The sequence below is a fragment of the Pristis pectinata genome, chromosome 4 (genome assembly GCF_009764475.1).
Source record: "Pristis pectinata isolate sPriPec2 chromosome 4, sPriPec2.1.pri, whole genome shotgun sequence".
NCBI lineage: Eukaryota > Metazoa > Chordata > Chondrichthyes > Rhinopristiformes > Pristidae > Pristis > Pristis pectinata.
In genome coordinates, this window is record NC_067408.1 from 67,234,170 (window position 1) to 67,255,558 (window position 21,389).

At 46.6% G+C, this 21,389-nt stretch overlaps 1 protein-coding gene across 7 annotated transcripts in view; it reads left to right on the forward strand.

Moving 5' to 3' along the window:
* LOC127569144 (protein Shroom2-like) overlaps positions 1-21,389 on the forward strand; it is a 180,621-nt gene that overhangs the window by 137,143 nt on the left and 22,089 nt on the right. For all 7 annotated transcript variants that reach the window (XM_052013527.1, XM_052013522.1, XM_052013523.1 and 4 more), the window contains one exon: positions 6,543-6,634. In XM_052013527.1, coding sequence (XP_051869487.1) covers positions 6,543-6,634 — 92 coding nt within the window. The remainder of the gene's footprint in view (positions 1-6,542; positions 6,635-21,389) is intronic.

A 21,389-nucleotide genomic window follows, 5' to 3' on the forward strand; every position in this document is an offset into this window, starting at 1 on the left:
TTGATCAGTGACCCCTTGTTCCAGATCCTCCCATGGGAGGAAATGTCCTCTCCACATCCACTCTGTGAACATCTTTCAGCATCATCTATGTTTCAGTGAAGTCCTCTTCACTCTTCTGAACTCTAGTGGACACAAACCTAGCCTGGGCCACCTTTCCTCATAACGCTACCCACCCTTTCCAGGTATTAGTCTAGTAATCCTTCTCTGAACTGCTTAAAAACATCCTTCCTTAAATAAGGAGACCTGTACTGTACACAGTACTCTGGATGTGGTCTCACCAATGCCCTATATAACTGAAGCATAACCTCTCTACTTTTGTATTCAGTTCCCTGAGCAATAAGCACTTTCTGCTAACTTCTCTCATTACTTGCTGCACCTACATATTATCCTTTTGCAAATCATGCACTGGGACACCCAGATCGCTCTGCATCTCAGCTCTGCAATCCCTCACCACTTAAATAACGTGCTTCTTTACTTTTCCTGGCAAAATGGACATTTTTACAATAACATTCTTTTAGGTTTCCTAACACAAGTCTGTTTCTGTCCACCTTCCCCATAATGCATGGAAGCCTGTCATTTCGGCTGCTCTGTTTTATCTAGCTCCTCACCTGAATTGCCTACATGATTTATTTCTGGGCACGGCAGTGCAGCGGTTAGTGTAATGCTATTACAGTGCCAGCGACCTGGGTTCAATTCTGGCCACTGTCTGTAAGGAGTTTGTACGTCCTCCCTGTGTCTGCGTGGGTTTCCTCTGGTTTCCTCTCACATTCCAAAGACGTATGGGTTACGGAGTTGTGGGCATGCTATGTTGGCGCCGGAAGCGTGGCGACACTTGCGGGCTGCCCTCAGAACACTCTGCGCAAAAGATGTATTTCACTGTGTGTTTCCATGTACGTGACTAATAAAGATATCTTATCTTATCTCTTATATTTTCCCTCCCACGCTATCTACTTTTCACCGACTGTGTTAAACCCTATCGTTATTTCTAAGACTTAACTCAGGTCAGTCTTGATGTTTTCCAGAGAAAAGTACTCAGACCTTTCCAACCTTTCCTGTTACAGTTGCTGTCATTGTCACAGGAAGCTACCGGCCAAGTGATGGAAAGTGAGATTAACATAGATGGTTGACATGGATGCGGTAGGCCAAAGGGTCTGTTTCTGTGATGTTTGGACGAGATGGTCTCTATGGTGGCTCCACGTCCAGAGCTATTGGCTATGGTGGAGAGGACGTCAAGACTCCCCATGGGCATTCACAGCAAAGCGTGTCAACTAGGTTGTGTGCTCTTGGTGCTGAACTAACAACCCAGGGGTTGCGAGTTCAAACCCCACCAGCCCAAGTATTGAACTCCCAGCTGAGTTCCGTGATAGGGATGAAAAGTGACCCTTGCAGATCATTGCTTCCTAAAAAGAAGCCAGCCCATCAGCTTTACCAGTTCCCCTGCTTGTGACTCCAGTCCTGGACTCCGGTTGGGTATAAAGGCATTCCAAGCCTGCCACTGGGTGTGATGCTGACAGTGAAATGCAAACGGCCAAACTCTTTCCCCATAGCAGTGATGTGATAAGTGCAGCATAGGTGAATTGGTCACTGTAAGTTACCCCTGGTGCAGGTGGATGAGGGGAGAATCGAGAAGGAGTAAATGGACATGTGAAATGTGTGATGGGGAAATGGGATCAGGAATGAATATCAAAAATACTGTGCCAGAAATCTGAAATAGAAACACAAAATGCTGGAAACACTCAGGTCAGGCCAAGGAAAAAAAAGAGAAAATTAGAGAAAACAGAAAACAACTGGTTTCTTTTCTCTCTTGCCCAGTTCTGACGAAGGGGAATGGATTGCTCTGGGAACCAGCATAGAATCAATGGGCAGAATTGCCTCCTCCTTGATCCTGAGGACATACAAGAATACGTGCCCAGAGTTGTATGATGGTATTTTCCAAATTACTGCTACAACGTGAAACCTTGATCATGCATATCTCTTATAGAGAATGTCCAACTTTTTTTATTATGGAATCATTCTGCATCAGGTGCTGTTGCTGAAAGACCAACCCAAGATTTCTCTGGGTTATTTTGTAAGTGCCATAGGAAATCTTTGACTAATCAGAAAACTGCATCAGCAAGATCATTTGTTTTGTCATTACCTGCATAATCTTTTGGCACAACCCAGGGGTTAATAGGGTTAAACCATGCAAGCAAATTATACAGGGGAGGCTTATGCTGATTTGATTAGGGAAGACTAAGGGTAATCTAATGTGTGGTTTTTCAAAATGATGAAAGGAATTGAGGGGTAGGTAGAAACACAATTACCACTGGTTGGGGTTTCCGGATTGAGCTCAAAACCGGAGCATGTCTGTTCACTGCAATGAGGGGAAATGTTCTTTACCCAAAGAATGGTAGAAATTTTGAACTCTGCACTGAGACTGGGGATCAAAGAAAAACTCCAAAACCGGGCTCAGTAGATTCTTGTTAAGTGAGGCGATGATGTAAAACAAGGACATGATGGTGAGGTAGATCAGCCTTGGTCCAGTCGGACAGCAGAAGAGTTTGAAGGGCTGAATGGCTTTCCTTTGCTCCTGTGTAATTTACATGAATGCTGCAACAGTGCCGTGCTTCAGGCCTTTTGCTGTGTTGATGTGCAGGTGTGGCATGTAAATAAGTAACAGAGTTGATTGGTCATATTTACATATCCTGAGGTTTCTTTGGCGTGATTGCTCGCTTGTGCAATTGTTACAGCAGCGTCACACAACCAAGTCTCTGTGTGGCAGACTGACCTGTCTCAGATTCACATAAACTGTTGCCAACTGACCCAGGGTGCAGAGCCTAGCTCTACCCTGCCATTGCCACCGCTACTTCAAACCGTGCCCAGTCACGTTTACTCATTCTCGGGATTTTGTCATCACTGGCAAGATCCAGCCCTTTGTTACCCATCTCCTCCTGTTCACTGTGGGGAAAGTGACGATTAGTCACTTCAGCTGCTGCTGGTGCAATGCAACTGAATCAAGGACAGTCTGGAATTACTGGTAGAACAGCCTGACTACGGGTGGCTGCTCTGTGTCCCCGCAAGTGAACTGGTTGGAGTTATTAGAATTTTCAATCTGCCGTAATGAGATTGATTACCCCTTGGGAAGGTTATTCAGCCAGTAAACTACCAAAATTGTTGCACTCAGAGGTCATGTCTTGCACTGGGGCAGGATCTCACTGAGTGTGGTCCCCTACCCTTCCCTGACCCCCTCACAATCGCTCACTCTTCCCTCTGCCCTGCCCACCCCATCCCTACCCATTTTTCCAGCTCCTGTCCTTCCCCTCCCTTCACACAACTGATGATCCAGATGTTACACACTTCCTGCTTCATTGCTCATATGCAGTTAGTCACTTTCTTCGCAAGAAAGAAATGATGTCACACCGCAGTTAGGAACACACTCATTATAACTCCCATCACTGCAGGCAACTTTAGTTTCCACTGCTGTGCAAGGGAGAAACATTGAATGCGTTTACTGTGGAAGGTAAATTGTGGCTTTCATTGATGCTATTTACGTTGATGTTCTCGCATGAGTGCAAGGGGTTTGGTTTCCCAGCTCTTTCGAAGAAGGGAATCATTCTTGTCCAAGGACATGTCGTTCTTATTTTATAAGAATCTCCAGTGGGTCAGACTTGGGACATTAACTTGGCTTAGTAGGGTCATCTGTTCAATCACATTTACTTGGAGCTGTAGGAATTACAGATTAACCCCCAGTGCACTACTTTAAACAATAGTGAGAAATTATTTAAAGAACATTGTATTTTCCTTCTATTGTATTTTATATTTTTTGATGGTTATAAAGATATTGGACTTTGGGTTGTTGGGTTGGAAGGCTGTTTGACTGACTGTTCCTGTGGGAAGGCGGAGTATCGTGAGATTGGACCAATGACAGGAGTTTGGAGGTGGGGCAGTTGGAGGAAAGAGGTCATGTGATGAAACCTTTAGGGATACTGAGCTTCATTTGGGAAGCTCGTTGAGGAGAGATGGAAATAACTCGAAGGAAGCTCTTTGGGTCAAGGTATTTCCCAATAGTTGCTGCTCAGTTCTCAGCACTGGCTGTTTGGGAGCCAAGACATCCATCCCCAGAGACTGACAGAGGCACTGTGTGGTCCTAGTGAAACCCTGGGGAGAGCCACATGTCCCCCAGACTGAGAACTTCATCACGCTGCTACTTTCCCCACTTTTACAACAAATAAATCCCACTCCAGACGGTACGGGCTTGGCTATGGTTAACCTCCAGATTCTGGTCCACTCCAGAAACACTGATCGAAGCAGCAGTCCCTGTGTTTACTATTCGTTCATGTTATATTGAGCAGTGTTTTCAGGGATAGAGGCAATCTGTCTCCCAGGTATAATGAAAAGGGCCCCACTTACATTCATACCACAAAGCAGAATTCAGTTTGTCGAATAACCTATGTTCCAACATGAAATAACAAAAGGCTCCTTGGCTGCAGGTGGGCTGTTTCACTAATGTTCTTCAGTGAAGGGAATCTACCACCTCTGACCCAGCTAGTTTAAACCTGACCTCATCCCTTGCTGTGTGGATGGCACCTAATTCACTTCTTTAGCCCTGGGAAATACCTCCCAGGAGTGGGCAATGAAAGTGGCCTTGGTAGGTGGGTTAATGGCCACCGTAAAGTGCCCCTGGTGTAACTAGGTGGTAGAATTGATGGGAATTTGGGGAGAACAGGTGACAGGGAAAATTAGTAAAATCATGGGATTGTTCTGTGAGCCAGCATAGACTCAATGGGCCAAGTGGCCTCCTATATTATAAGCAAGAATGCAAACAACAGCTGAGTGAGCAGGACATTCCATTGGACTCAGTCCCCAGCAGACCCTAAGGCTGCCGTGTTTGTTATAAATGTGCCCGGTCCATTGATAAGGTAGCGAAAGGACAAAAGGACAGTACAGTGACTCCAACTGGAAACATTTACAGGGGATAATAGGTGGGGAAGAAGGAGTAAGGGGGGAGAGTACAGGAGTTGGCTGTGTGGCTGTGATGGCCCTTGTAATGAACAGCTTGTTGGCAGTCACTCTGCAGTTTCACAGGAGGAGGTCTCTGGAGGGGTGTAAAGCTGGGATAAAATAAGATCTCTTATTAGTCATGTGTACATTGAAACACACAGTGAAATGCATCTTTTGCATAGAGTGTTCTGCAGGCAGCCTGCAAATGTTGCCACATTTCCAACGCCAACATAGCATGCCCACAACTTCCTAACCCATACGTCTTTGGAATGTGGGAGGAAACTGGAGCACCCGGAGGAACCCACGTAGACGCGGGGAGATGTATAAACTTCTTACAGACAGTGGCCGGAATTGAACCTGTGTCGCTGGCACTGTAATAGTGTTATGCTAACCGCTACACTACTGTGCTTGCCTTCCCTCCTTCAAGATATTCACCTCCCTCAAATGTACTCTCTTCCTCCCACCCTGGATGCAACTTGAGTTGTGCCTCCATTAGGATGGGGGTCGGGTTCTGAAATCGGAGTGCGGGGTAACAGTCCGGTAACTCCAGCGTCACAGTGCTGAGCTGATGCGTACTTTCCCCAGTTTCTGTTGTTCTTACCCTGGGTTGGGGCAACTCCCTGACCAGCTGACAGAGTATCCAGGCATCTGCCAGCTGTCACCCATTCATTCCACCTTTGTTTGACCAGAGTAGTCAGCATCTTCGTCATGTCTACTCGTTGAGGTGAATGGTGGAGAAGTTGGCCTTGGTGGAGAAAAATATATCAGTTGGGTTGTTGCCCTGGCATCTAAAGTCAACTCCACCCTTGAGGTACCAGCTATCCCCTGCTGACATCTGTAGCAAGGTTTACGTGAGAGAGAGCTCAAGTCTGCTGTCATCTGGTTGAGATGTTTTGGGGAAATCGAACAGCATTAAGCTGGAATAAGTACCGGACAAATTTCACCAGGGAGCTGAGGTTGCAGAGATTGTGACCCCTTTTCCTAATGCCACCAGGATGAGGAGGGAACAGTGGTGTAGGTAACAGAGCTACTGCTTCAGCTCCGGGGTCCTGGGTTCAATCTTGACCTCAGGTGTTGTATGTGAGGAGCTTGCACCTTCTCCCTGTGGCCATGTGGGTTTCTTCCAGGTTTCCTCCCACATCCCAAAGGTGTGCAGGTTGGTAGGTCAATTGGCATCTAGTGCGTAGGCAAGTGGTAGAATCTGGGGGGAATTGAGGGGAATGTGGGAGAATTAAATTGGGATGAGTGTAAATGGATGTGCAATAGCACGGACTCAGTGGGCTGAAGGGTCTATTTCCATGCTGTATCTCTCTGTGAACGGATCCCCCTAGGTCTTCAACTCGAGGCGTTACCTTCTTTTCTCTTTCCACAGATGCTGCTCAACCTGCTGAGGGTTTCCAGCATTTTCTTCTTTTATTTCAGATTTCCAACATCTGCAGTTTGTTGATTTCCTTGAACTTTATAAGGAGTTGGTTCCAGAATTAGCAGTGTTGTATCACGTGAAGTGCAGACACCAAGTGATAGGTTATCTACAGATCCTTCCTTTTTTAACCATCCTGCAGGATATTCCCATTGAGGTGAGGCGGTGTCCAGAAGGTTTCCAGAAGAAGATGACTCATCTAGCTACCGAAGCTGGTGCAAGTGCTCCCAGACGGTGAGTACTGGAGGTGGTGGGGGTGCGGGTTTTCCCGGCAGAGCCAGACGCACTTCACTCTGGTTCTGTCAATTGTTAGTGGAGTAACTGGTTTTTGGTCGTGTTTAATGAGCGCAGAAGCCCGAATTTTCATTCCATAAAGAATGGTTTGTAGTGATAATTAGGATGTTTAACAGGACCTGCGTTGAAATTACAAACCCCAGCTAAAAGTTGGATTGACACCTTCAGTGAGGGCACCTTTATTAGATTCAATCCAAAAGCAGTTCCATAATTTGTTGCAAACTCTGCTTGAGGTCTGTTACCTGACCGATCCATCCAGAATGTCAGCCCTTGCTTTAAAACAAAATTCGAAGCAACCCTCTTTGTAAGGGTTCCACTCTCCTTTCTCCACACAACAGAAGTGGAAATATGGAACTTCCTCCCCCAGAATTATAGATTTTTAGATTTTATTTGCAGCATGGTAACAGGCCCTTCCGGCCCAACGAGTCCGTGCCGCCCATTTTAAACCCAAATTAAGCTACCCATACGTCTTTGCAATGTGGGAGGAAACCAGAGCACCCGGAGGAAACCCATGCAGACACGGGAGAACGTACAAACTCCTTACAGACAGCGACGGGAATCGAACCCCAATCGCTGGCGCTGTAGTAGCATCGTGCTAACCGCTATGCTACTGTGCCGCTCCCAGTTGCTGTGGCCGTTGGCAGTTGGTTGATTTCAGGACTCTGAGCATATTCTAACTGTGAGTTTGAAGGGATGTGGACGACGGTAGGAAAGTGGAGCTGAGGTTCAGGTCAGATATGATCTCATTGAATTGGTGGAGTGGACCTGAGGAACTGAATGAGTATCTCCCGTTCTCAATAAAGATCCTCTCTCATTGTCCCCAGGATATTCAAGAAAGACGGAAACTTCCCAAGTGCCGTGGAATAGCTGGGAACATTATTTTCCATCCAGAAATAAAGAGGGCAAACAATGAAGACCAGAGCAGGATTTTCCTGGTTTCTGTCCCAAATTGTCCCAGGGTTTTATTTTTGTGTTTTTATTTATTCATTTCTTGGGATCTGGGCCTCATTTAGTGGGGCCAGCATCTATTGCTCACACTAATTGCCCTTGAGCTGGTGATGTTGAGCTGCCGCCTTAATCCACTGCAGTCCTCCTGATGAAAGTGTACCAGGGTTTAGACCCAGTGACAATGAAGGAGCAGTGATACATTTCTGAATGATGGGTTGTGACTCAGAGGGAAATCTACAAGTGCTGATGTTCCCCTGCACTTGCACTTTCTTTTTTAACCTCTCGGGAAAACCACTGGTTATGGTTTGGGCTGGGAGTGTGTTTTTTATTGTGATAAGGGATAGCTGACTGGATCTTTGGTTCATTTCTTGTAAGTTCGTGTCCAGTCTCCCTGACCCAGGGAGTACAGAAACAGTCTACCCTCTTCCTCTCCTCCCTCTCTCTCTCTGTGTTGGCCCTCAGCTATTTCGATTCTGCTGCATGACTTCATCTTATAAAATAAAGGAGAAATATTTCTTGGGAGTTTCAAGCTTTTCAAAGCAATGAAATGCTTGCCAAGGGTTAAACATAGTTGGTGCTGTTGAAGGAACTACAGCTGTCAGTCAGTTGTTGACGCTGGGTGTTTTTCTTGGCATGGAGTCATCTCCCTGCAATTGGTATTGAAGTGTTGTGGTTGTGTGTACTCCTATCCATGAGAAGCCAGTTTGACTGTTGGCAGGCAACAGTAGTCACTTCACCATAATGTTTTATGCGGCTCTCTCTGTGAAGATGCAGGACCTGCCTCTTCCTAGCCTGGTCATCGTGGGTGCTGACTGAGTGTCATTGGTCCTGATCACTCGTGCGAAAGGGACGGAGGGGAGTTGGATGTCAGTGGACAATTGGTGCAAGGCAGGTGGCTGACTTACCATCCCACACTTCTGTGCAGTGCACAAGGCCAGTCCAACTTCCCCTGTTTCACTGCTCCCCCTCTCCTCTTTATACTGGCCATGTCCCCTCTCCACTCTCAGTCCTGATGCAGGGTTTTGACCTGAAATGTCAACAATCCTTTCCTCTCACAGGTGCTGCGTGACCCGCTGAGTTCCTCAGGAGATTGTTTGTTGCTCCATTCCCTACCACTCGGGAAAGTGAGGGGATGTTTAGACTTTGTTTGATCCAGTGATTCAGGTGAATCTTTCAGACTGAATAAGGGCAGCACAGTACAGAGCTACTGCCACACACTGCTTCAGCGACCTGGGTTCAATCCTGACCTTGGGTACTGTCTGAGTGGAGTTCGCATATTCTCCCTGTGACTGTGTTTGTTTCCTACTGGTGCTCTGGTTTCCCCCCACATCCCAAAGACGTGCGGGTTGGTAGGTTAATTGGTCACTGTAACTTTCCCTTGGTATGGGTGGGTGGTAGGAGAATCATGAGGAAGTTGATGGAAATGTGAGAAAGAAGGGGGTACAGGCAAATGAGTGGAGGGATGGGACTGATGGGGTTGCCGTGGGCTGAATGGCCTCCTGCTATATCATAAGGAAACATGAGACACCACTAACATACGGCCACCAAGTTACTGCTGTGGCTTGCATTCAGTTAGAAGTCTGTGGGTTCGAGTCTCAGTCCTGAGAGTTAAGCACAGTGACTAGGCTGACCCTCCGGTGCACTGTTGGGTGACCCACTGCTGAAGATGCCACTTGCAGATGAGGCATTACATCCCGGCACAACTCACGTGGATGTCAATAATCCCGTTGGGTTATTTGTGGGAATCAGGGGTGTTCTCCATGGCATCCTGTCTAACCTTTATCCAGCATTACAACAGATTATATGGTCAGCGTTGCATTGTGCTTGGTAGGAGTTGCTGTGTGCAATTTAACTGTCGCATTTCCTGCAATACCGCAGTGTCCACACTTCTAAAATGTTTCATTAGCAGTAGGCCACTTTGGAGTGAGAAAGGTCATGGAAAATCTTTTTTAAATACAAGCTTGCTCTTATTTTTGTTTGCTCTCTCACTACCCCTCTCTCTTCTCCTTGAGGTAATTGGTGATCAGGACTACTCATTTAAAAAAGGTGACCTTTATTAATGTTGTATCTTTAGCATAGTGAAGTATCTCAAGCTTCATGTGGACATCAACCAATCAAAACCAGTTGACTGCCACGCCGAAGGAGGAGCCAGCTGGTCATGTGACAAAAGCCAGTGGGAGGGAGTTTGGGCAGGAATTCCAGAGTTTGGGATCGATATGGTGGAAGTCAAAGATGAGATGAAAAAAATCAGGGCATGTGTAAGAGAAAAGGAACAAAACGGACTCTGTGACGACACAAGAGTCTGTAGATGCTGGAATATTGAGCAACAAACAGTCTGCTGGAGGAACTCAGTGAGGTCGAGCAACATCTGTAGGAGGAAAGGAATTGTCGATGTTTCGAGTTGAAACCCTGATGCAGGGTTTTGACCCGAATTGTTGACAATTCCTTTCCTCCAGCAGATGCTGCTCGACCCATTGAGTTCTTCTAGCAGACTGTTTGTGACTCTGTCTCCTTGCCTCAAATGACTGAGGGGGGGCATACATGTACTACTGTCACCCAACCCATGCTGACTTTAGCCATGACTGTGAGCAGACAACTGGGGGGCAGGGGAGGTTAGAACCAGCCAACGGATCAGAGCGACCCATTAACAGCGGACGCCCACCGAGAAGAATAAACCTACAACAGCAATTTTCTTGCTGGTGTTGCACAATCATTTCTTTGTGGCTGTGGAATCTGTGTAAACCACAGTGCTGAGTAGCAGCTGTAACAACAAAAAGCCCAGTGTCTGTATGGGCTAAGCCATCCTATAGTGTAGCTGTAACCCGGTGGAAATCCAGCCTCGTTGCAGTAGAAAATCATGATTATTGAATGGCCGATGTTTAGCCTTCACTCCCTTTCCATGTGCCTGGTGGTGTAGCAGCCAGAGTGATGTCAAGTATCTCGTCAGGCTTTGAGAGGATACAAGCTAAGAGTTAACGAATCTCGTTTGAAACTACGTAGTGAATCTTTGAGAGACACAAGAGGCTGCAGACGCTGGAATCTGAGCAACAAACAATCTGCTGGAGGAACTCAGTGGGTCGAGCAGCATCGGTGAGGGATTCGGGTTGAAACCTTGGATCGACCAGATTCTTACTCCCTCTGCGGTTTCAACTGTTCTCTGGCTCTTTGACCGCATTCTTACCAAGAAGAATGCAGGGTTTCGACCCAAAATGTCGACCATTCCTTTCCTCCCACAGAAGCTGCTCGACCTGCTGAGTTCCTGCAGCAGATTGTTTATTGCTACTAGTGAATCATTGAGTTGTTTGAATCAATAGTGCTTAATAAAGAAGTATAGCTGTTAGCAAAGGCATTGTCTGGTGTGCTTTATCACATGCTGCATTGAATTGGCGACAGTGGCCTTGCAAGGTGGCTGCTGCACCTCGATGTTTTAAGTCAGATGATAGAGAAGCTCCTTTGTTTTGATGCAACGTGTTTCATACTTGTTTGAACCTCTTGCTTGCACCAGGAAGAAAATAATTGGTCTCCCACTGCTGGGGCTTCCTGGGGTGGGAGCAGAGACCCTGCTCCAGTGAGGAGTTCATGCTGTCAGCAAAGAAGAGAGACTCAATGAAGGTGAATGGTTTGAATGCTGAACAATGCTATCACGACTTAGTCAGGTGAGCAGGAGTGTATGAATTGTGTACACCCGAGATCACGTGAGGTATGGGGTGAAATGGAACCCTCAGTGCTGTGTCCTGATGCTCCACACTGGGGCCACCTCACACGGTTGGCTTCTTCAGATGCTAGGATGGTCCCCTGGCCCATTATGTGTTGGGAGGGCCATGAGAATTGGTGCTGGCTACTACAGGTCACCTGAATCATTGGATCCTCTTCATGGATTGGGAGTTGTGGGCCAATGAGAAGCAGCGGAGGTATTTCCAGCTTAAGGCATGGGTCCAACCTATATGTAGATGTTTTCCTGTAGCAGGCATATAACTGAGATCAGTAGAGGGGCAGTACACTGGCAGCATTGGGTGCATCCTGTTGGTATGGTTGTGTGTCCCAGGGAACTGAGCAAAGTTCATACCCTAGACCAGTTTAGAATAAGGGGGCCACTTGCGTAAGGTGGGCTATTGGCATTCAGATTTAGGACCCACCAACGAGTGACTGACTGACAAACTTTTACCAAATGGTCAGAGCTCATAGAGGAACCCAATGTGCTGGGTTGTCAGCCTGGTTTTGTGGGCACCTACTCCCGGCACAGCTCCTACAGTGGCGGGATGAGGTAGAAAGGACAGGCATGTAGGCCTGAGGTAGGAACTCTCCTGCAAGCTGCTGTAAGTGGCTCTAGGTAAGGTGACAACACTGCGGTGATGAGATGCCCACTGGAGTTAATCTTATTTGGTTGGATTTCCACCTTCCCTATCACTGAGTGTTATAACATGGACTGGACACAGGAGATCAGTGTGGAAACCCACAGGACAGATATAGATATTTATTTATTAGTCACACGTACATCGAAACACATTGTGAAATGCATCGTTTTTGCGTTACTGAGACCGTGCTGGGGGCAGCCCGCAAGTGTCGCCGCACTTCTGCTGCCAACATAGCATGCCCACAGCTCCTAACCTGTACCTCTTTGGAATGTGGGAGGAGACTGGAGCAGCCGGAGGAAACCCACGCAGACACATGGGGAGAACATAACAAACTCCTTGCAGGGAGGGGGAAGGAGTTGTCCTTGAAATGAGGAATGCATACAATAGGTTCAGCTGCAGTGGTTCCACTGTCAATAGCTGGCATCCTACGTATTCTGTCTCCCTTCACAAACAAAGAATTTTCTTCACGTATAGAGCACAGAAATGGGCCCTTTGGTCCGTGCCGACCATTAAGCACACACCTACATTCATCCCATTGTATTCTCCCCACATTCTCATCAACTCCCCCCCGCCCCCCCCCCCCCCCCACCACAGTTTCTACCATTCACCTACACACCATATATACCCACCAGCCTGCAAGTCTTTGGGATGTGGAGGAAACCAGAGCACCTGGAGGGAAACCCATGCAGTCACAAGGAGAACATGCAAACTCCACACAAACAGCACCCGAGGGCAGGATTGAACCAGGTCTCTGGAGTTGTGTGACAGCAGCTCCACCAGCTGCGCCACTGTGCTGGCCCAAGATGGCTACTTGAATGCAGTACAGTAGAGCAGGTCAGGTTCAACAGAGTAAATAGTGTGACTGGGGCAGCAGCAGAGCTTCCAGTGGGTCTGCAGCTAATCAAGTGCCCACACATGAACAAGCTCAGCTCGATCCACAGATGGTGTGGTATATGGTTGCCCAGTGGCTCCTTTGAGGTAGAATTGCGGCTTCTCGCTGTATGGGGACTGGTGTATGTGAGAACCAATCTGCCTTGTGTATGAGTGTGCAAGGAGCAGAGTGACATCTGTGCCCATAGCTCCTATAGATTTGCCGATAACACCACTGTTGTCGGCAGACTCTCGGATGGTGATGAGGAGGCGTACAGGAGTGAGATAGATCGGCTGGTTGTGTGGTGTCACAACAACAACCTCGCACTCAACATCAGCTAGACCAAGGAATTGATTGTGGACTTCAGGAGGGGGAAGTCAGGAGAACACACACCAGTCTTCATTGAGGGGTCAGTGGTGGAAAGGGTGAGCAGCTTCAAGTTCCTGGGTATCAACATCTTGGAGGATCTATTTTGGGCCCAACACATTGATGCAATCATGAAGAAGGCACGTCAGCGGCTCTACTTCATTAGGAGTTTGAGGAGATTTGGTATGTCACCAGAGACTCTTGCAAATTTCTGCAGATGTACAGTGGAGAGCATTCTGACTGGTTGTATCACTGCCTGGTATGGAGGCTCCAATGTACAGGATCAAAAGAGGCTGCAGGGTTGTAGACTCAGCCAGCTCCATCACAGGCACAGCCTCTCTGCCATTGAAGACATCTTCAAGAGGCAGTGCCTCGAGAAGGCAGCATCCATCATTAAGGATCCTCACCACCCGGTACATGCCCTCTTCATGTTACTACCATCGGGGAGGAGGTACAGGAGCCTGAAGACCCACACTCAACATTTCAGGAACAGCTTTTTCCCCTCTGCCATCAGATTTCTGAATGGTCCGTGAACCCATGTACACTACTTCATTATTCCTCTTTTGCCCTACTTATTTATTTTTGTAACTTTCAGTAATTTATATGTCTTGCACTGTATTGCTGCCGCAAAACAACAAATTTCATGACATACGTCAATGATAGTAAACCTGATTCTGATTCCTACTCTCATCGGCTTCACTTGTCCTCTATTCAGTCTCCAGCCTGACCATTGCTTACCTGTGACCTCCCAACACTCTACGTAATCTATGCAGGCTTCCTTGGCTGGAGCTTGGGTCGAATGTACTCCTGAGGTACCCTCTCTATCTACCCCAGCCAGACAAACCAGCCACCTCCAATACCTTTAAATTAATAAACTGATGTATGGAGGGAAAAAACTAGAGGCCATAGGTTTAGGCTAAAGGGGAAAGAGGTTGGGACCTGGAACTCACTGCCTGAGGGGATGGTGGAGGCAGGTACTCTCACAACATTGAGGTATCCTGATGAGCACTTGAGTCGCCTATGCATACACCTAGTGGTAGTAAATGGGGTGAGTGTAGATTGGTACTTGATGGTCAGCATGGGCATCATGGGCCAAGTGGCCTGTTTCTGTGCTCTATGACTCTAAAACAGCTCCAACACCTGCAGTTTTCCTGGAGGCAGGAAATGGCAGTGACTGAGAGGATTACTTTGGGTAACTATAGTGATATAACCTGAGGGAACAGTGTTCAGGGCAAACGTTCAGACAAATGAACCGAATTAGCTTGGCTCTGTAACTGGACAGATCTGCCTGCCTTGAGAAACCTCCATCTTCCTGAGTCAAGGTGACAGACAATTCTATCAATACCACTCATTCTCTGAGTCTTGGGGTTAAAATTCAGGACCAATGTTCATGTTTGCAAAATACTGAGGAGTTCTTGGCATGGGTGTGTTGGTTATCGCAACACCAGACAACCTGGGAAGTAATAAAAGAGCTGTGGTAAATGAGTAACTGATAGCCATCAAATGGATGCAATATCCTACAGCTTCTATGTGGTCCACTTTGCTTTCACTTTATTCTTTTTTTGTCTGTAACTATTTATAAAATTTGTAATTCATTTTCTAAGTATCATCTTGGAAAATCACAAGTAGCAAAGCAAAAGTCAGCCTAAATATTCCCAGAATCTCTCAACACAGGAGCCCATCTGTGCCTATGAGAACTTTACGAAAGGAGCGCATGACTTGTCCCTATATCCTCACTCTCGCCTCATTACTTTTCATCTGTGATCACTTTGTAGTTTCCTGCTATGTTCAAATCGGCTAATGTGTTAATACGGCACCCACAAACCAAAACTACCTCATTTCCTTTAAGGAATGTGGAAGTTGCTATATGAACACAAGTCTTTTCCTTTCACAACCCTCCAGATTTTTCCTTTCCACATGCTTATCCAATTCCATTTTCAAAGTTGCCCACGAAGCAGCTGCTTCCACCCTTTCAGGCAGTGCTCACGACATCGTGACAACTTGCTGCATAAAACATTCCTCCTCATTGTTCTCCTAATTCTTTTCCTAATTATCTTAAATCTCTGTGTGCTGGTTACTAACCTATTGGCCAGTGCACACTGTTCCTTGTTTATTTAGGGCTGTCGTGCCAGTTTATCGCTGGTTGATTGCCAGGTTCTGTTGCATTATTAGACCATAAGAGAGTGCCAATATTTTTGAATGGACCAATGGTAAATGTATTTCCTTTATCATCTTTAATGATGCAATTTAGAATTCCCAGTCTGTTCCACTTTCCGTGGGCTTGTCTCTCCCCACCTCTGGAAGCATCTTCAGTCTGGTCTGTGAGACCCTCTCTCACTGTGATCAACGGGAGTTCAGTCTGGTCACTATGCTTCTTCGATTGCCCCTGATATTTATTTTCACCCCATCACTGGTGGGTGACCATTATCAATAGCTTCCTTAACTTGCACAAAAGCAGAATTTTTTGGGGGATAATATACTTCAAGGAGGCGGTGGTCCCAGGTTGGTGGCTTGGGTTGAGCCTGTGGTTCACTGCCCCCTTGGTCTCTTCTCACTCCGCACACCGCCAACAGCCTGAGGCAGGTGAACTGGGGCTGAGTTTCAGGGCACTGTGAGGAGTAGGAGAGTTTCCCAACTTCAGCAGAGCTGCCGATTCCGAGTGCACATGGTTTCCTTGGATCCTGTCATCCTGTCATGGGGGGGGGGGGGGGTGGAGTTGCCCCGTTTTTGCCTCCAGCCAGTGGCCAGTGAGCAGCCTGGAATGGGCAGGTGGTCTTGTGAGGGAAAGTCGGACAGGCCAGGCTTGTAGCTGCTAGAGTTTAAAAGAGTGAGAAGGGACTTGATTGAAACATAAGAACCTGAGATGTCTTGACACGGTGGATGTTTCTCCTTGTGGGAGAATCAAGAACTGGGGGTCACTTATTTAAGAATAAAAAAAAATTGCCCATTTACAACTTAAATGAGGCATCTTTTTTCCTTCTCAGAGGGTTGTGAGTCTTTTGAACTCTCTTCCTCTAAGGGTGGCAGAAACAGAATCTTTACACGTTTTTAAGAGGTAGATTGATTGTTGATGAGTGAGTGGGTGATAGGTTATCAGGGATAGACGGGAACGCAGTGCTGAGTTTGTAGTTACATCAGCCATGATCTTAGCAAATGACAGAACAGGCTTAAGGGGCCAAGTGGTCTACATTTGTTCCCATTTTTTATGTTTGTATGAAGCACGGGGCTGCTCCCTCAGACCAAGATTTCATTCCGTGGTCGAGCTCATTCTAAGGCTGCAAGCAATAGCAACAAACTGGCTCAAGTGAACTGCACCCACCAGTTGCACATGTGATAGGAACCTTGAGGCATCACCTCACAGGCTCTGGGAGGCAACACATTTGGGCATCAATGCCACCATGGAGGGAATAGGTAAAGCATTGGATTTTAAAAACTACATTGAAGGTGTCGTATGCAATAGAGGGCAAGTGGTCATCTCGCTACGCACTCAATAGAACGTTTCCTTCAGGCAACGTGGAGGCAGTTCAAAGAGTTTTTTTTCTAATCTTAATATTTATAAGCAGTATATGTGCACCTGCTTAACTTGTTAGTTGTTCTAATGTGTTAATATGCACTCACTTTAAGCATAGGTTAGTTGGTAGTGCTGATCAAAAACCACTCTAATTTTGAACAGCATGCTAAACAACCTCCCTTAACCATCCATGGCGTAGTTGATCTTAGCTGTTTTGATTACAAAATATTGTCAGCAAGCTCAATGTAAAGGGTGGATGTGGAATGAGCAGTTCTGAGAATATAAATGACAAACTCACGCCAACTATTAAAAGCTCTAATGTGCACATTTTCTTTCATCCTTCTCAGTGTGTTTTTGGAACTTTTTGAGGGGAAAGTCTTTCCGCAGCCAAGTTGAAGTTTAGGATTATCTCAGCCCTTTGACAGGATGAGGTCAGAGCAGTCAGTGTTGTGATGTAGAGCGATAGCCAATCAGCTGCGTGGGATGGGTGGGGCAGTCAGCGATGGAGGGAGGGAGGGGAAGGTTGTGGGTGGAATAGCTGTGGGATTGTCACTTGAGTGAATCATTCCGGCAATGCCAGCCCGCTGTAGAAAGCATGCAGTTTGAGCTCGCTGGTCTGAAGCGAGAGTTGAGGTTAAGTGTGTTTGTGAAGAGACTTCTCTGATTTTAAACTTCAGAGGGGAAATTGGGGGAATCTCCTGCTGAGGGTGGACTTTGCCCAACAGATTAGGGTAAGTTCCCTGTGGTAGTATTGAAGGAACTTTTTTTTCTGCATGCTTTTCATTTCCAAGTTGCTATTTTAAAGTTGTATTTAGTTGTATTTTGGAGTGCTCGGTCCTAGAGTGATGTGTAACTGGCTGGCCTAGCTGTGTGCATAGTTAGTGGCCTGCAGTTGGCTTGTCTCTTCAGTCGTGCCTGCCTCTCACAGTCACTTCTCAGTGGGAGGCAGGAGGGGCAGACAGGCACCTTGTCTCCCCAGTCCCAGCTGAAGCTTTGAAATGTAATTTGGCAGTGAGTGGAGAGGCCAGGAGTGCTGTAATACTGCCAGGGTTGTGGTGACTCCAGGTGTGAAGGCAGGAGCTGTGCCGTGGTCGGGTAATGTTTCAGGTAATACCCAGCTCCTGGGGAAAACTCGTCAGTCGTGAAATTCTCCTTTTATTTTGAAATTCTCCTTTGAAATGTCCCATTGAATGGGAAATAGGACTAATGTGTGATTTGTTTGGAAATAAAGTTCCAACCAGAGGACTTGAACTCCTTGTCACTTCTTCCATGAATATGGAGGAAAATGGATCACATGGCAGGCAGAAGGGCTGAGTTTAATTAGGCATCACGCTTGGCACAGACCTTGTGGCCCGCATGGCCTATTCCTGTGCTGTGCTGTTCTATGTTCTTTCTGAAGGAGTGCCACTCTACACGAAAGGGCGGTGTCTTGTGCCAATCACTTCGCCATTGGCAAGCTTACCCTCCGCTCTCTGCAGCCCCAAGCTCTGGCATTCCCCTTTAAATCTCATTGTTGCTTCTCCCTCTATCTTAAGTGTCCTTTTCAAACCTATCGCACTGAGCATGCTCCTTGTTCCGACCAGGGTCAGGTTTTGTTCAATGACATTCTGCTACAGAAATGTATGATTAAATCCAAGCTGTTTGGTGTTTGGTGTTTGTGAAGTGTTAGAAATTGCTGCTGATGTTTGCCAAGTGCCTTTTAAAAGTGGGTCAGTACTGTCTTGCTGCAACACTCAATCATTACAAGGCCCCAGTCCAAAAAAAAAATTGTGTGTGAGGAACATTCATCACAGAATGTGTAAATCTCTGCGATGTTAACTGAACAGACAAATTAGGAGCAAGAATTGGCTGCTCGACCGCTTAGGCTAGCCGCCATTGAGTAAAATCCAGGCTCCGATTGACTTGTGCAACACACAAAAAGCTGGAGGAAACTCAGCAGGTCAGGCAGCATCTATGGAGAGAAATGGACAGTTGACATTTCGAGTCAAGACCCAGAGTCTTGACCCAAAACGTCAACTGTCCATTTCTCTCCATAGATGCTGCCTGATCTGCTGAGTTCCTTCTGCTTTTTGTGTGTTGCTCCAGATTCCAGCATCTGCTGTCTCTTGTGTCTCCGATTGACGTGTCCAAGCCCTCTGACCTTACAGTACACCCTAGCTGCCAATGAAGCCTGAGTCTGCTCTCAAATCTCAAGTTCAAGTTTATTGTCATGGGCATACATACCCAGGTATAAATGCTATGAAAATTAGCCTTTTGCAGCAGCAGCACAGTACATTACAAAGATGACAAACATAATGATAGAGATCTATCATTATGATAGAATGATAAAGACTATGAATGATAGATAAATGGGAGCTATGTGGGAGGGAAGGGTTAGATAGATCTTAAAGCAAAATAAAAATGTTGGCACTACATTGTGGGCCGAAGGGCCTGTACTGTGGTGTAGTGTTCCTATGTTCTATAAATTGCATAAAATTAACTTAGTATAAGTTATACATAACTTGCATGAAACAATGAACAAACAATAACGTAATGGCATTAGAGCGGTTGAGGGAAGTATAGTAGTAGAGGTAGAGGTCTGGGTGTAGGATTAAGAAATCCAGAGTTTTCTCCCAGGTCCCTGGTGACCCAGAACTTTTCATAAATTACTGGCTCCCTCGGCCAAGTCTGGAGAGTTGACTGACATATAGTGGAAAAGCCACACCACAAGGCTGTGTGGTGGTTATATTACTGGACTAGTAAATGCAGAGAATGCGAGTTCAAATCCCATCTTGGCTGTTGGAAAATTTGAATGCAGTCTTAAAGTTACTTGAAAGTAAAAACCTGATCCGAGTAATATTGGGCAGGGAGGCTATTGGATTGTTGTAAAAGCTCGACTAATGTCTGTTGGGGAAGGGAACTACTAACTTCGCACTTTATTTGTTTCACTATATCTCAGTACATATGAGAATAATAAACCAAGGACCAATACCCTAACCCAGTCTGGATTTTAAGTGACTCCATTTCCACACAGCAGGGTTGATTTTTAAATGCACTGCAAAGTGGCAGAGAAAGTTACAGCAAGGAGGTCTACCCCCAACCTCTCAGGCTGACCAGAGAATGGCAAGGATTGGCAGTGCTGACAGGTCAACAATGAACGAGCAGACAAGGTTGCTGCTGAAAACTGTGTCAGCCAGTGAGTCAGACGTGGGGGCAGGACGTTTGTCAGGAGTCACACCACTTGATTGTGCACTTGAAGACAGCATCTGTTAACTCAGTCTATTTCAGGAGAGCAGGAAACGTAATTAGTGACAGAAAACCATGGCAATGTTTCCCCATCCAAGCTGGGTATTTTCACCAGAGCTGATGGGAGTGGAGGACAGCCACACGCAAATGATCCATTTCAGTTCAATCTCGGTGACCTACAGCGATGTGGCCAGTGGACTGACCCAAATCATACCTACTCTGACTTGGAGAACATTGTCAATGCTTGCACAGTGTAGTGAATGCTTAAGAGTGAGGTTGTAAAATGTGGTAAGGGTGAGAAGATGGTGAGCAGCTGAAGTGGCCCAGTGGGGTGAAGGAGGGGAGTGGAAAGGTGGCACTGAGCTTGGAGCCATAAGGGGATGATGTGGGGGATAAACAGGGAGACAGCATAGTGCAGAGGCAATAAACTTGCAAAATAGAAGAAGGAAACACTAAGTGTCAAAAGAACAAAAGGGAAAACTTGGCAAAAGTGAGGGTGGTGGGAGGAAGAAGGTGTGAGGAAGAATGTGTCAGTTATTAGCTGGGGAATTAAGGCCAATGCAGAAGGAATTGAAAGCAACAAATCACAAGGCAACTTTACCAGAGAGAGAAGCAAAGGTTTCAAGTGGGGCCGAGAAGGAGTAAGTTGCTGAGTTTGAAATCTATGTGAAAGCACATAGTAACAACAGTTTGTATTTACATAATGCCTTTAACCTTCAAAAACTGACACCAGTCGCATATGGAAATACAGGGGCAGGTGAGCAGGAGCTGATCAGGGATGGAGGTCAGAGGACAGGTTCAGGAGCTGATAGCAGTGGAGAGATTCGAAACCAGAGATGTTGGAACTTAAGGATTGTGGGTGTGGCTGGAGGAGGTTATGGAAGAGGGGAAGTTATGGAAGGGAGAAGCGGGAGGACATAGATTGATTTGAACCTAAGGCCAAGAATTTTAATTTTGAAGCCTAAATGAGTGGGAGAAGAATGGAGGCGGGGGCATGGGTGATCCGGGAAAGGACTGGGGTAAGGATGGAGGTGATGAGTGAATGGGGGCGGGGATGGAGGGGTGTTGGGTAAGGTAGAGCACACACAGTGTGGGCTGCCGCTCCATCAGGACCTGTACACCCTTGTACAGGCAGAGTCTCTCTCCGACCTGGGGAACACGACCCCATGGGATAAAAGCAAGGTTCTTTTTCAACTATTGCCAGGAAACATTTCTATGGGAACACACAGGTGTTTAACCATGTCTTTGTTAGGCAGTTGCCTGAGTGAAACCGTGTGCCCAAGTTATTAACAAAGTATGCCTTTAGTGACTCACTGTGCCAAGTTGTGTAGGTAGGGCCAGAGGTACCAGGGCTGCATTAAGTGTCCGAGCCTCTGGATTAAGGAGGGGAAAGGGGTTAGAATCCTTCCACTAATCCCA